At 43.6% G+C, this 16,412-nt stretch overlaps 1 protein-coding gene across 3 annotated transcripts in view; it reads right to left on the bottom strand.

Annotated features, from left to right (window-relative positions):
* Window positions 1–16,412, bottom strand: part of TRAPPC9 (trafficking protein particle complex subunit 9) — a 578,179-nt gene that overhangs the window by 205,152 nt on the left and 356,615 nt on the right. For all 3 annotated transcript variants that reach the window (XM_042973222.1, XM_042973221.1, XM_042973223.1), the window contains one exon: window positions 2,460–2,602. In XM_042973222.1, coding sequence (XP_042829156.1) covers window positions 2,460–2,602 — 143 coding nt within the window. The remainder of the gene's footprint in view (window positions 1–2,459; window positions 2,603–16,412) is intronic.

A 16,412-nucleotide genomic window follows, 5' to 3' on the forward strand; every position in this document is an offset into this window, starting at 1 on the left:
AGTACTTTACTGGAAACACAAGGCCCACAGAAGGACCAACCAACTCTATCTAGTCACATTCAGGAAAATTTTACAAAACTGGTGACATAGTAGATCATCAATGGCCAACAAACTTTTCCCAAAAGAGTAGGTGAAAGACAGTTTAAGAAGAGTTTTAGAAATGTATGCAAAGACATGTTGCAGGAAATGGTCTTGATACACCTAGTGCTGCTGACAGAGGCAAAGTGTCTTCTCCTGGATGTGTGGAGGAAGTGGGAACAAACAGAGCTAAAGGCAAAGGTCTGGCTCAAATTTTTAAGTCCCCTGAATATCACGATAGGGACTTTGAATTTTATCTCCCAAGTACTGGGAAAGTCTTTAATCCGTCTGCATTTACAGGATGATGCAGGAGCAAAACTGGAGGCAGGGGGACCACACAGGCAACTACTCCTAAAGTGTCAAGGAGAGGTAACCAAGACGTGCAGTGGAACGCAGAGGGGGTCAGGAGATGTCTCAGAGGTTCAATCCACAGGATCCGGGGAGAATCAGACTTAGCGGGAACGGAAAGGGAGGGTTAGGAGATCAATCCCGAGAGCAAGAAAAAGACCACGTCGGCCGACAAGAAAGAGTAGAATCAGTGGGTGGGGTAATCGGGAGCCAAAGAGCACTTGAGCTAACCACTGACTTTTCCAAGTGTGTTTGCTCCTTTCCACATGGCAGCATTTTTGTCATCTTAAATTGTCACTTGGAGCTGCAGGGGCCATGACATGGAAGCCAGGTATCAAGAGGGGGGAGAAAACCCAACTCAGTGACAACCTGTGCTGCTTCCAAGAACTATTTATATGAGCAGTGGCAGCAGGCGATGCGAGGATGAGAAAGGAACACAGCAGGTACATCACGGAGCAGCCCTAATGCACAGGAAGGGCCTGAAATACTCTCAGAGCATCTGGCAGCAGCCCTGGTCACAGCCTCCCCGGGGGTAAGAGCTTTGATGCTTTATACAACAAATGCAAAACAGAGGCAAGCCTTGGCAAGAAAGACTATTACTCCACGGACTGAAAAAAGTGACAGATGATGAAATGTGATGCTAAGAAGCCCAAGCTAAGCCATTAATTCTTGCGGAGCCATTCTCCAACGGCTGGGAAGAAAAATGGTCTTTCCTATAAACCAAAACCACACTTATTATTTGGGGCTGTATCACTTTAAAAGGAGTTTTTTATCAACATTAACGTGGGCAGCAACATCCCTCTCTTTCACTCTGTGGAACACGGAACCCACGGGTGGAGGGAAGGGGCTGCTGCCTGTGATGTTCTTTCCCAGTTCAAGGCTACAGAGGTGCTTGTGATCACTGCCACCGTAACTCTATCAAGAATAAACAATACTAGGGGCACTGGGGGCTCAGCTGGTTAAGCATCTGACTCGATTTCAGCTCAGGTCATCATCTCACGGCTCATGGGTTCGAGCCCCGCATTGGGCTCCACGCTGATGGCACGAAGCCAGCTTGGGATTCTCTCTCTCCTCCCCGCTCTCTGCCCTCCCCCACTTGCATTCTCTTTCAAAATAAATAAACTTTAAAAAAAAGAGGAAGAAGTAATCCTGTCCCACTGCATCCTACCCCAACATGCAAGGAACCACTGGACACGAAAATAAATAGGAAGTACTCGGTGGTAATCTGCACCTGCTTCCCACAGGCTGCTGGCTGCTGGAGGAGGAATCTGAGAAGAGCGGCCCCGTTGGATGGAATACCACCCACCACTTTCAGAACCAACCACTCCCGGCTCTCTCTCAAAGTTTTCGATGCGATATTGTCATTCTCCTGCCTCAGAGCAGAGTACCTCTAGGACCTCTGGCCACTTCTGGGTTTGACATAGACACGCTGTCTGATTTCTTTCCCCCTGGAGGAAGGCTAGGCCTGGAGGAGTAAACTGGAGAGAAAATGTCTGTGCAAGATGGGCGCCCTGGGCAGAAACAGCCCAGGGCTCTAGATGGCCGGGAACTCCATGAACAGGGAGGTGGCTAGATCCTGGACAGCCTGGCTCTGCACGGTGTTTTCCAGGGATGCCGGAAGTGACACAGGAAGAGATGTTAGACTCCAGGAGTCCCCAGGACATGTGGCTACCTGCCGAACCCCTACTAGCAGGAGAGGGAATCAGACTGAAGCCAGGACCAGCCTCAGGGCCATGAGTGGGAAATGTGTCCTGTACAATGACGGCCACAAGCAAGCATGTTGCAATGTTGATGTTATTATTCTGCCACGTTACAAGGTGTAAAGCCCGTCCACTACAACTAAAGGAAAAGGCACTTCTTAGAAGGCCTGTTTTTCTGATACAGAAACCTGAGTCCCAGGGAGGCTACGCAACTTGGCACGGTGGTGTGGATTTGACTAGAGGTGGGACCAAGATGAATCCTGAGGTCAGAATTCCAAATGCAGTGCTGTCAGATTCCAGAAGAAGGCAATCATAGGGCAGAGATCCTCTTACCTGGTCGCCGGCAGAGTAGTGACTCGGGTGAAGAACACAGACGGCTCGGCCTCCACGTGCAGCCCCAGGGACAGGTTCCTGTAATACCCTTCAGCGTGGCCCGGGCCTCCAGAGTATTTGAAATTCAGGATAGCTTCCAAGGTCTGAAATGATGTAAACACGGTATGTTAGTAATCGCGAAGTTGATGGGCTTTCTTCCAGAAGGCAGGCTTCACTTAGGTAAGAGGGAAGATAACCCCAACTGGGCAACTCGGAAACCGGGCCCCTGCACCGTCTTTCCTAGGATGCCCTGTGTCTGCACCAACATCCCTCAGCCCAGATGCACAAATGGAAAAAGGCTCCAAAATTATTCTGTGGTTCCTAGAGCATTTCTGAGAGAAAAACGCATTTCAATCAGCATCACTTCAACATACAGACGAGGGTGTTGGGGGAAGGTGGCACTTCTGTCCAGGAGGTAGAGCATAGCTCCCAGGTCAACAGTCAGTAAGGCTGACCAGCTACAAACTCCTGACACTTCCTTGAACCCATCAAGAGATGAGGTCACAGGGCAACCACAGAGCCAGAAGGCCAAGGAGGTACAAGGCCCTTCTGGAAGGTAAAGGGTAGGGATATCTTCTCTACAAGTACAGAGCCAGCCAGCACGCAACTGGCAGGAAGCAATTAGCCCAAAGGTTAATAAATCGCTAAAGGCTGAGTAGGGGCTCTAATAATAGCAAAGACCCCCTTGGGAACCCAGACCAGAAGGTAGTTCCCACCCACTGTAGGCTCCTCACCATGAACCCTCTCGGGGTATACACACAGAGGACTAGGGCAGGGGGCTGCGGTGGGGGAAGCAGAGGTAGCCTCCCTCCAGAGCGCGGGCATGGAGGAAGGGAGTCAGCAGCCACCAAATAAAGGTAAGAAGCCAAGACACCAGCCCCAACCCCACACTCCCCTCCCATCCCCAAGCAGACCCTTCTCTACTCTGAAGCAAAATCCTAAGCTTCTGGAGGAGGGGCAACCAATGCCAAGAGTACAGTGGCAGGGATAAATACCCATTCTAGTGGGGGGAAGGGCAGGAGGTGGTCCCCAGCCAGAATCCCGTACCAATGCTGTCGGAGCTGGAAACCCACTCGTCCACAATGCCCACCATGTACTGGGCAGAGAGGTCGCCACGTGGGCAAGGAGCAGGGATGCCAAGGAGCCCATAACATCAGACCCAGATGCACAGTGCAGGACAAGGACAGCAGGGAGACCCCCACCTGCTCCTGCCACCAGCACCAGTGGAGAAGGAACACGGTATGGAAAGCCCCTAGCCCTGGTGGTGCAGGAAGGGCTGGGGACGGAGGAAGACCACTCTGGGCAAATGCCCTGGCGTCTCAGCAGCCCCTACCCTCTGCCCTGCCCCCCAGCATATGACAACAGCAGAGGAATTTGGGAGCCTGTGGCATGCCCAAGTAACTATAGCAACAAGAAATCTCAAACCCAGCTCAACTCCTCACTCTTGTGACTCAACCTTCTGCAGTCAAGTCCCAGCATGGGCCCCAGCCAACTACAGCCCAGCCAAAAGCAGCCTGAAGCCTGGTTCTGTACACCCCCGAGAGCAGTTTTTACGGAGTCAAAAGGCTCTAAAACAACAACAAAGAAAAACAAAGAACATATGAAAGTAACCATTCGTGGCCGACAAAACCAAAGTATGTACTGTATGGTTCTTGACAAGGAAAGCTTGCTGATCAAACCGTAAGAAGAAAACAGAAGTAGATCTTCGTGACCGTGGACGAGGCTGTGGTTTCACAGGTAGGACCCCAAAAGCATAAGCAACGAGAGACGAAAGTCACGGGAATCCCAGGGAGGCAGACCCTCAGGATGAAGGGCCGGAATGTCCACCGCTGCAGCTAGGCCACGTAAAGAGGGGTCTGAGAAAGTACCCACAGCCGGCCCTCAGCGGACCACTGAAGACACGTGTGCAAGTCCGAGCTCTCCGCTGGGCCAGAGAGACCAGGGCGGCGCCGGCCATGGCCAACCGGGACCTCAGCGCCATGTGCCCAAGGCGGGGGGGGACGCACGCGTCCTCTCCCCTGGTAAGAGCGCCACCAAGCCACGCTTCCGACAGGATGAAGGAGCTGCCTGCCTTCCTCTCTCTGTTCAGGAGTCCTGTTTCAATAAACCCTCCTGGCCAGACACCGTGTTGAGCCTTTAGTCATCGCTTTTGTGGACTTATTTCTTGTCTCCAACGGAGAGGCGACCGCAGCGCAGACTTGGTAAATAAACAACCTGCATGGGCAAGTGGTCACAGAAAGGGCATCGGGAGGGGGACAAGAACTTGGCCGTGAGAAGGCCAGGTGAAAAAAAAATCCAGAAGTGGCCAAGCCGCACGGTACGCGGGAGGGGCGCAGGCCCGCAGGCCGGTTAAGCTCAGTCTGACGCACCGGCTCCACCAGGTCTCGGGCTCTTGCCCACCATTCCCAGCCCGTTTCTCCACTGTGACGCGGGGACAACAACGAATGCCTATCTCAGACTCCAGCGAAGATTCAAGGAGAAAACGAGGTAGCAGAACCAACAGACGCTCATTAAACAAACGCCTTTCTCCCTCTGCAACCCCACCATTGGACACCCTGAGGCAACACGGCTTAAAATGGGAAGAAATGGGAAATGGATTTCAGCACTGTTTCTTTTTCTTTTTTCCACCCCCATTTTGTATCATGGTAAGATATACGTAATAAAATTTACCATTTTAATCACTTTTAAATGTAAGTTCTGTGGCATTAAGTACATTCGCATGGCTGTACAACCATCAGCACCGTCCATCCATATCCAGAACTTCTTCATTTTCCCAAACTAAAACTCTATCGTTAAACACTAAGTCCCTGCTTCCCTCCCCCAGCCCTGGACAACCACCGTTCTCTTTCTGTCTCTGTGAATTTGATGACTCTTGAAACCTCACATAAAAAGATCACAGTTTCTGTCCTGTTGTGACTGTTTATTTTACTCAGGTGAATGTCTTCAAGGGTCATACATGTTGTAGCATGTGTCACAACTTTTCTTTCTTTTAGAGAGCACATGTGAGCAGAAAGAGGAAGGAGGAAAGAATTAGAGGGAGGGGGAAGGGCTGGGGGGGGAGGGAGGGACAGAGGGAGGGAGGGAGGGAGAGAGAGAGGGAGAGAGACAGAGAGAGAGGGAGAGAGACAGAGAGGGAGAAGGAGAGGGAGAGGGAGAGGGAGAGGGAGAGGGAGAGGGAGAGGGAGAGGGAGAGGGAGAGGGAGAGGGAGAGGGAGAGGGAGAGGGAGAGGGAGAGGGAGAGGGAGAGGGAGAGGGAGAGGGAGAGGGAGAGGGAGAGGGAGAGGGAGAGGGAGAGGGAGAGGGAGAGGGAGAGGGAGAGGGAGAGGGAGAGGGAGAGGGAGAGGGAGAGGGAGAGGGAGAGGGAGAGGGAGAGGGAGAGGGAGAGGGAGAGGGAGAGGGAGAGGGAGAGGGAGAGGGAGAGGGAGAGGGAGAGGGAGAGGGAGAGGGAGAGGGAGAGGGAGAGGGAGAGGGAGAGGGAGAGGGAGAGGGAGAGAATGAATCCCAAGCAGGCTCCACATTCAGAGTGGAGCCCAACATGGGACTCAATCCCATGACCTTGGGATCATGACCTGAGATGAAATCAAGAGTAGGACATTGAACCTACTGAGCCATCCAGGCGCCCCAGAACTTTCTTTTGAAAGCTGGATAACATTCCATTGCGTATACAGGCCACATTTTCTTTTATCCATTTGTCTGTTGATGGACACCTGGGTTTCTTCCACCTTTCGGCTATCGTGAGTAGTAACACTGCCATGAACATGGGTGTACAAACACCCGTTCTGAGACAGAGCTTTCAACCCTTTGGGAAATTCATGTATTTCTATATATTGAATTGTTTTAGGACTCAACATACCATTTTCCACAGCTGCCACCAACAGTGCACAAGGGTCCTAAATCCTCCATAGCCTTATCAACATCTGCTATTTCCTATTTGGTGGATTTGTTGGTTTTATAATAGCCCTCCTAACGGGGGTGAAGTGGTATCTCTTTTTGGTTTCGATTTGCATTTTCCCAACGGCTAGTGATACTGAGCGTCTTTCCATGTGATCACCGGCCATTTATGATTATCTTTGGAGACAGATCTGTTCAAGTCTGTCACGACATTTTAAAAACTCACTTCCTACCCCTCTTTAAGGTGTCCTTCGCACGTATGGGCTTATAGGTTCCTTTCAACTTTTGCCCTACCAGGAATACTTTCCCTGATGTTCTCCACCTGCATAAATGTTCCTCATCCTTCACGGCCCAGATAAAGCCACGCCTTATCCAAGATGACTTCTACACTCCCTCGCTTCAAAAAAGGCTCAACAAAAGACAGAATCTTTTTTAATACCCAAAGATCCTACTTTGGATTCACCACAATCACCGATCTTTTTCCCACAGTATAAAGCGCTGCCCTATCATCTCACAAAGGGATCGCTGGTTTCTTGTGAATGTTTCTCACACTTTTTGAAAAATCCCTAGTCACCAGCAAGTAGCAAGACCCCCCACATACACACATCCCAATAAGCCTTTCTCTAACGACCTTCTGAATACAACAGATTCCATTCGCTCAGCCTATTCTTTCATTCATCTTTTTTTCCCTCCTGGGTGCTTTCGGTGTCAGGCTCTATGCTCCCAGCAGAATAAGGGTTGACCCCTGATCTCAGAGAACGCAGTACACGGTGAGTGAACAAGTATCTCAATAAATAACTAATAAACGAAGCCAACCCATCAACCAACATCTACATGGCTGTCTTCCCACACTGCAGGCACAGTCAGGGAAACAAACATTCTGAAAAACAGCCTTGAAATGCCCAAACCTGTGAAGTAACACAAGTGTCACATGGTCTTTGTTTTTTTAAGGCAAACTTAAGAGTCACTTTCAGGATGTGATGTAGTAGAAATCGCCTAGGAAGGGAGCAAAAAATACACAGGATAGGTAACAGTATAACAAAGAAGAAAGAGTCTGTGGTTTTGTTTTTCTGGAAGTGGCTGAGTCTTTCCTCTGTTAAGAAGCAAGGAAAAGATGTAATTACAGGGAAAATAATTTATAAAAGTCAAGCAAATTAATTATTTTGTGAAATTATCGTTCCTGTCTTTCTTCCTTCATTTCAAAAAAAAAAAAAAAGTCTCCTCAGCCCTATAAAATTACAATATTTTAGTCAACAGAAAGTGGGTTGCTAAGGCAAAAGACACAAGATGCTCAAACTTTTTTTCCAATCAAAATGTAATGAGAAGCAATGTGCTATTCTGTCCTGAAACTTCCCCTTCTCAGAACATGGTGCAGTCCTTACTTGGAAAAGGACTATTAGAGAAATCAGTAGTGGGCAAGGAACTAAAGGAAAGAAACTTCTAGGCATACAACTTATTATTTGAGCTAAAATAAAAGGTCTTCCAAAGGCTACCTTTTCTTGAGCACCTACTAGGTACCAAATACTATGATAAGTGATCTATATAGATTGACTCTAACATTCTTAAGAGTCCTACAAAGAAAGTCCTATTTTCAAAAACAAGGTTCACAGCAGTCAGAAGACTGCACCAAGCCACACACCCAGGAAGACAGCACATCCAGGATTTAAACGCAGAGCTACATGGCTGCATAGCCCTCTCTCTTGCCATTTTTGCAAACTATTCAGAAGAGCATCCATCCATCCACGTACTCGTTTGCTGACCGTGAACACATGTCTACTGTGTAAGGGACACTGGGAGAAGACACGAGGCAACCTACAGGGATTCAAGTCTAGTTAAATACACAAGGCCAGAGATATCTTAAGATAAACCATGGCATGTTCTAGACAAATATCCCAGGATATATGGAGATACAGAATACTATTACAGCTGGAAGGCCAGGAGTTGGATAAGAAGGAACAACATCACAGCGAGAGGGGCATAATCAGCCAATTATTAAATTGAAATGGATAAATAGAGAAAACTAAATTAAACTAAAATCTAGTTCTTGAAAACATCATTAAATGTGATATTCCCCTAAGTCAGGCCTATGAAAAAAGGGAAGAAACTTCTTACCAATACCAAAAAGGAAATGAATGTCAGCATAGACCCTACACACATTAAAAGAATAATAAAATAGTGCAAACAACTTAGTGCCAATAGATTCAACTTAAATAAAATAAACACATTACCAAACGGAACCAAGAAAAACTAGAAAACCTAAGGGCCCTATGTTAAATGATGACACTGGATTCACAACTGAAAACAGCTCTCCTAAGAGAAGCCAAGCTCAGAGGATTGCCCCACTGAATTCTATCAACACTTCAGGTTAGAGACAATACCAGTTTTATACAAACACCTTCAGAAAATAGAGGAGATGGCCCCATTCTTTTTAAGAGGCCAGTCTCACCCAAATACTAAAATAAGGGTTTACATGGAAAGAAAAACTACAGACCTATATTCCCTCATAAACTTAGATGTAAAAATCCTAACAAGGATACCATAGTTTTGAATGACACATTGGACCGAATGAACTTAACAGATATATTCAGAAAATTTCATCCGAACACAACAGAATACACATTCTTCTCAAGTGCACATGGAACATTCTCCAGAACAGACCACATCCTGGGTCACAAATCAGCTTCAACAAGTACAGTAAGATCGAGATTATACCATGCTTATTTTTGGACCACAACACCATGTAACTTGAAATCAACCGCAAGGAAAAATTCGGAAAGACCATAAATGCTTGGAGATTAAAGAACATCCTAGTAAAGAACGAATACGTTAACCAAGAAATTAAAGAAGAAATTAAAAAGTACATGGAAGCCAATAAAAATGAAAACACGACAGCCCAAAACCTCTGGGATGCAGCAAAGGTGGTCATAAGAGGGAAGTATATAGCAATCCAGGCCTTCCTAAAGAAGGAAGAAAGGTCTCAAAAACACAACCTAACCTTATGCCTCAAGGAGCCGGAAAAAGAATAGCAAAGCTCAAAACCAGCAGAAGAAGGGAAATAATAAAGATTAGAGCAGAAATCAATGATATCAAAATGAAAAAAAAAAATAGAACAAATCAATGAAACTAGGAGTGGTTCTTTGAATGAGTTAACCGAATTGATAAAGCCCCAGCCAGACTTATCAAAAAGAAAAAGGAAAGGACCCAAATAAACAAACTCACAAATGAAAGAGGAGAGATCACAACCAATACCACAGAAATACAAACAATAATAAGAAAACATTATGAGCAATTAGATGCCAACAAATTGTGCAATCTGGAAGAAATGGACAAATTTCCAGAAACATATAAACTTCCAAAGCTGAAACAAGAAGAAATAGCAAATGTGAACAGACTTATAACTAGTAAAGAAATTGAATGAGTTATCAAAAACCTCCCAACAAACAAGGGCCAGGTGGCTTTCCAGGGGGAATTCTACCAAACATTTAAAGAAGAGTTAACACCTATTCTTTTGAAGCTGTTCCAAAAAAAAAAAAAAAAAAAGACATGGAAGGAAAACTTCCAAACTCATTCTACAAGGCCAGCATTACCTTGGTTCCAAAACCAGACAAAGACCCCACTAAAAAGGAGAACTATAAACCAATTTCCCTGATGAACATGGATGCAAAAAACCTCAACGAGATACTAGCAAACCAGATCCTACAATACATTAAAAGAATTACTCACCACGATCAAGTGGGAATTATTCTTGAGATGCAAGACTGGTTCAATACCCACAAATCAATGGGATAAAATAAAGGATATTAAAAAATAAAGGACAAGAACCACATGATTCTCTCAATAGACCCAGGGAAAGCATTTGACAAAATACAGCATCCTTTCTTGATAAAAACCCTCAAGAATACAGGGATAGAAGGAATATACTCAAGATCATAAAATCCATATACAAAAGACCCACTGCTAATCCTCAATGGGGAAAATCTGAGCACTTTCCCGCTAAGGTCAGGAACATGACAGGGATGTCCACTCTCATCAATGTCATTCAACAAGTGTGGGAAGCTCTAGCCTCAGCAATCAGACAATAAAGTGAAATAAAAGGGATCTACACTGGCAAGGAGGCAGTAAAACTTTCACTCTTTGCAGATGACATGATACTCTACATGGAAAACCCAAAAGACTCCACCAAAATACCACTACAACTGATCCATGAATTCAGCAAAGTCACAGGATATAAAATCCACGTACAGAAATTGGCTACATTTCTATATACCAATAATGAAGCAGCAGAAACAGAAATCAAGGAATTGATCTCATTTACAATTGCATCAAAAGCCATAAAATACCTTGAAATACACCTAACCAAAGAGGTGAAAGATCTATACACTGAAAACTATAGAAAGCTTATGAAAGAAACTGAAGAAGACACAAAGAAATGGAAAAAACACTCCATGCTCATGAATCAGAAGAACAAATATTGTTCAAATGTCGACACTACCCAGAGCAATCTACACATTAACTGCAATTCCTATCAAAATAATACCAACATTCTTCACAGAACTAGAACAAGCAATTTTAAAATTTGTATGGAACCACAAAAGAGCGCAAATAGCTAATGTAATGTTGAAAAAGAAAACCAAAGCTGGAGACATCACAATCCTGGACTTCAAGCTGTATTACAAAGCTGTAACCATCAAGGCAGTATGGTACTAGCACAAAAAGAGACACTCAGATCAATGGAACAGAATAGAGAACCCAGAAATGGACCCATAAACGTATGGCCAACTAATCTTTGACAAAGCAGGAAAGAATAGCCAATGGAATAAAGACAGTCTCCTCAGCAAGTGGTGCTGGGAAAACTGGACAGCAACATGCAGAAGAATGAGCCTGGACCACTTTCTTACACCAGACACAAAAATACCCTCAAAATGGATGAAAGACTAAACATAAGACACAAGCCATCAAAATCCTAGAAGAGAAAATAGGCAACAACGTCCTGGGCCTCGGCTGCCGCAACTTCTTACTTGACATGTTCCCGGAGGCAAGGGAAACAAAAGCAAAAATGAACTACTGGGACCTCATCAAGATAAAAACCTTCCCCACAGCAAAGGAAACAATCAGCAAAACTAAAAGGCAACTGATGGAATGGGAGAAGGTATTTGCAAATGACATATCAGATAAAGGGTTAGTATCCAAAATCTACAAAGAACTTATCGAACTCAACACCCAAAAAACAAATAATCCAGTGAAGAAATGGACAAAAGACATGAATAGACACTTTTCCAAAGAAGACATCCAGATGGCTAACAGACACATGAAAAAATGCCCAACATCACTCATCATCAGGGAAATACAAATCAAACCACAATGAGTTATCACCTCACAGTGGCCAGAATGGCTAAAATTAACAAGTCAGGGAACAACAGATGTTGGCGAGGATGAGGAGACACGGGAACCCTTTTACACGGCTGGAGGGAATGGAAACTGGTGCAGCCACTCTGAAAAACAGTATGGAGGTTCCTCAAAAAATTGAAAACAGAACTACCCTACAACCCAGAAATTGCACTATTAGGTATTTATCCAAAGAATACAAAAATGCTGACTCAAAGGGGTACACACACCCCAGTGTTTATAGCATAGCCAAAGTATGGAAAGAGCCCAAATGGAGTGATGAATGCATAAAGATGTGGGGTGTGTGTGTGTGTGTGTGTGTGTGTGTGTGTGTGTGATGGAATACTACTTGGCCATCAAAAAGAATGAAATCTTGCCATCGGCAACAACATGAATGGAACTAGAATGCATTATGCTAAGCGAAATAAGTCAGAGAAAGACAAATACAACATGATTTCAGTCATATGTGGAATTTACAAAACAAAACAGATGAACATAGGGGAAGGGAAGCAAAACTAAGATAAAAACAGAGGAAGACAAATCATAAGAGACTCTTAAATACACAGAACAAACTGAGGGTTGCTGGCAGGGTGTTGGGTGGGGGGGATAGGCTCAATGAGTGATGGGCATTAAAAAGAACACTTGTGGGGATGAGCACTGGGGGTTATATGTAAGTGATGAATCACTTAATTCTATTCCTGAAATCATTACACTCCGTATTAACTAACGTGGATTTAAATTTTTAAAAAAGATGTGAAAATCCTACATTCAGTAGCACATAAGATGGAAAATACATCATGACCAAATAAGTTTATCTCAGCAATGCAAGGTTGGTAGTATCAGAAAATTGGTTAATGTCATCACAACATTAAGAGACTATTTTACCAGACAAAAAGGAAAAGCCACATGATCATTTCAATAACATCAGAAAACACAGTTGACAAAATTCAAAACCCACTTATGATTTTGTTTTAAAAATCTCCACAAACTAGGCATAGAAAGGAATGCCCTCAATCTATAAAACACACTCATGAAAAAAAAATTTTGCAGTTTTAAAACCACAGCTCATGGTCAACTAAGTGTTCTGTCACAAATTTGAACCTGGACTCAGGCAAGGACATAGCTGTCATTACTCCAATCAACATTGTTATTGAGACCCTAGTAAGTCCAATAAGGTAAGAAAAAGAAATTAAAGACATACACGTTGGAAAGGACAAAGTAAAACTGTCTGCTCACAGACAGCACAATCATATAAAAACAAAATCCTAAGGAATCTACCAGAACTCTCAGAAATTGCTCGTAGTAATATACAATAGTACCATCACTTCAGAAAACAACTAGTCAAAATTCCTTCCAAACATAAAGAATTAACATACTGTTCAACAACAAAACTCCTACCAGGAAAAATAAAAACACATATCCACACAAAGACATATATGTAAATATCTATGGAAATTCTATTCATAATATTCCCAAACTGGAAACAACCTCAATGTCCAGGAAGAGGCGGGTGACTAGATTAATCATAGTATGTCCATAAAATGAAATACTACTCAGCAGCTGAATGGAACAAATTACTGATACACACAAATGGAAGAATCTCAAAAACATTATTCTGAGTGAAAAAGGGAGTAGGCTATACTATATGCTTGCCTGTATATGAGATGCTGGAAAAAAGTTGGTCTTTAGTGACAAAAAACCCGTCAGTAGTTGTCTGGGGCTAGGGACAAGAGAGGATTGATTGTAACGGGATCAGGAAAACTTTGGGGGGTAATGAGAATATTGTACATCATGGCGGCAGTGGCGGTGACAAGGGATACACTTTTGTCAAAACTCATCAAACTGTATAGTTAATGTGGCTGAATTTTATAGAAAGCAATTCACACTCAAAGTTGACTTCACAAATTGATCCTGACCATTAATAGGCACACAATCATTTGCCAACATTACACCCGAAGATTCCAGTTAACAGTGTGGGCCACACCGACGTGGGACTGCTCACGTCTAAGGACAAAGGATTCCAGGATTTCCAGGATCCAGGATCCAGGAGTCAGGATTTCCGGGTTCTACAGCAAAAATCATCAAGTGAAGTTATGATTTACTACAATTAAAATTTCACATAATCTCGGTAAAGTCATGTCCCTTCTCCAGGTCCCCATATCCTCATCTGTAAAATCAGGGTTGTGCCAGACATTACCTAAGGTTCTTACCAGTTTCTCGGTGAACTGTTATTATTCATTCTGTATTACTAATCTCCTGTTTCATGATTCTAATCTAACTAAGGCTCTTGCCACATAGACACCCTCACCTTTATACAGTATCCTAACTAATTTACAAGATATAGATCTCTAATTTTTAAAGACCCTAATTGGACCTGTCACCACAGATTTCCTTCTGCTCTCTTTCTGTGATAGGACATAAGATTAATAGCTGTGATATGATCCACTTAAGAAGTCAAACATTCAGGACCAGAGGTCCCAGCTGGGGTTCATTCCCAAGAGACCAGCCCTATGGTTTACTTAAGGTCAGAGAAACATACAAATGAAAGCCATACCACTACTTTCCAGTTAATTAGCACTTTCAGCCAGTCTTTCTTCGGTGTTAATTATGCCTTAAAGATGCCAAGTGACTACAAATTAAACGGTACATCCACAATAATGTAGAAATGGGTTTAAGCAATGCCAGCCATCCAAATGGCTCCTACTCCAGAAGCACAACAGTCCCTCAGTGGCTGAGAAGGCTTGGGACACTAGGGCAACATGGAGGCAGGTGTGCCTGGGACTGTTGTTAAAAGACCAAGTCAATCGGATTTTGGTACCAAGAAAAGGAGCCGTTTTCACATCTTTATTTGAGAAGTATATGTTCTCATCATTTGAGGTTTTTAAAAAAAAAATTATTATTTTTTTTAAATTGACCTATTAGTCTTACAGATTTAAAGGTTTTATATATTAAGGGAATTACTCCTTGCCTGTGATAGAAATTGCAAACATTTTTCACAGCTGGACGCTGTCTTTGGTGCTGTTTATTTGCCTTGCAGAAATGGTTACTATTCTTCTAGTTAATGCATCAATTTTTTATGTCCCTTGCACCTTTATTTTTTATGGTTCCTGAATCATGGTTGGAAACACCCTCCACGCTCCCAGGTCATAAAATTTTTTTCCCTACTGCTTTAAAGTTAATCTTTTAAACTTTTAACTTCAATATTATCTCAAAATGACAAGAAAGTTCAAAGTACGAAAAACCTCCCCATGACCTAATTCAAAAATTGTTCACATTTTATCCCATTGTTGTATACTTCTCTGTCACTCTTTCATACTTATATATAGATAAATACGCTAAGGAGAATGTCTGCAAGGTTTCTCCTCTGTTTAGTTCCTCGTTTTTCCCCAGTAATCAATAAGTAATTTGTGTGCAGATGCTTTGAGGATTGGTCAATACTGTATTCCTCATTAAATTTTCACCCACTACTGTACCATCCACTCACAGTCTTCTAACATCATCATTTCACATTTATTAGATGCCAATCTACTTACACGACCTTTTCCTTCCCTGTTTATTTGGTTAATATCCACACAGATTAATGGCTCCTTGTTTTATTCAATGGGTTATAATCTGTTACCACCATTACTCATGCTGATGCGCAGATGGTCCCAGATCTGGCATCTGTTCAGGCTGGCTGCTGTGTCCTTTGACACGCCCTCATCAATCTTTAAGCAATTCCTTACTTTACGGAACAACAGGATGTTCCAGGGTCATCTTCTGTGTTCCCTGCCCTAGAAATCAACCATTTCTTTGAAGAAGGCTGAGGGTCTCTTTTGTGGGGAATGTTAACAAGAAATAGGTGCTCACTGTGCTCATTGCTACTAAGATGCTCCGGCTGGAGGGCTTTTTCCACGAACAAACCCCAAGTGTGAGCTTATGCCTGTGCTTATACGCGTGTGTTTGCGTATACCGATACCTATTTCTGTATCTAGTTTTATACAGTCACTTGCATATATATGGACAACAGTATAGAAATACACCACAAACCGGGAGTTCGTAAGTGAAAACTCAGGTTCCAGACTCCCACCCTAAGATTCACTCAAATTTCCCCTTTCCACATCTGTAACAACCTTCTTTAATTGGGAGAAACGAGGTCCCATCATCCTCAATATGCTTACTCAATTGCTCACACATAAAACACATAGAAAGTAGTATCATAATTGCTGATACACACTATTACAAAAAACAAATCTACTAACTGGACTTTGATATTTGTTAGGCTTTCCTTTTTGCTGTGAGGTAAGCTTACATACAGTAAAAGCATTCAACCAAGCATACAATTCATTAAGCTTTGATACACGCACGCCCCATGTAACTATTACCTAATAAAGACACACAACACGTCCACCAACCAAGGACACTCCCTTGCGCCCCCTTCTAATCCAAGACAGATACACTCTCCTGGGCAACCACTTTTCTGAACATTTTTATCACAGATTTGCCCTCGCCTGAATTTCACATATAGAGCATCATACAGTATGTTCTCTTTCACAACTGGCTTCCTTCGTGCAACATGTTTTCAAGATTCATCCATTATGGTGTGTACAGAGATATATATCATGGCAGCTACAGATGTATAGTTACTTTTTCACTGCT

This window comes from Panthera tigris, chromosome F2, assembly GCF_018350195.1.
Source record: "Panthera tigris isolate Pti1 chromosome F2, P.tigris_Pti1_mat1.1, whole genome shotgun sequence".
NCBI lineage: Eukaryota > Metazoa > Chordata > Mammalia > Carnivora > Felidae > Panthera > Panthera tigris.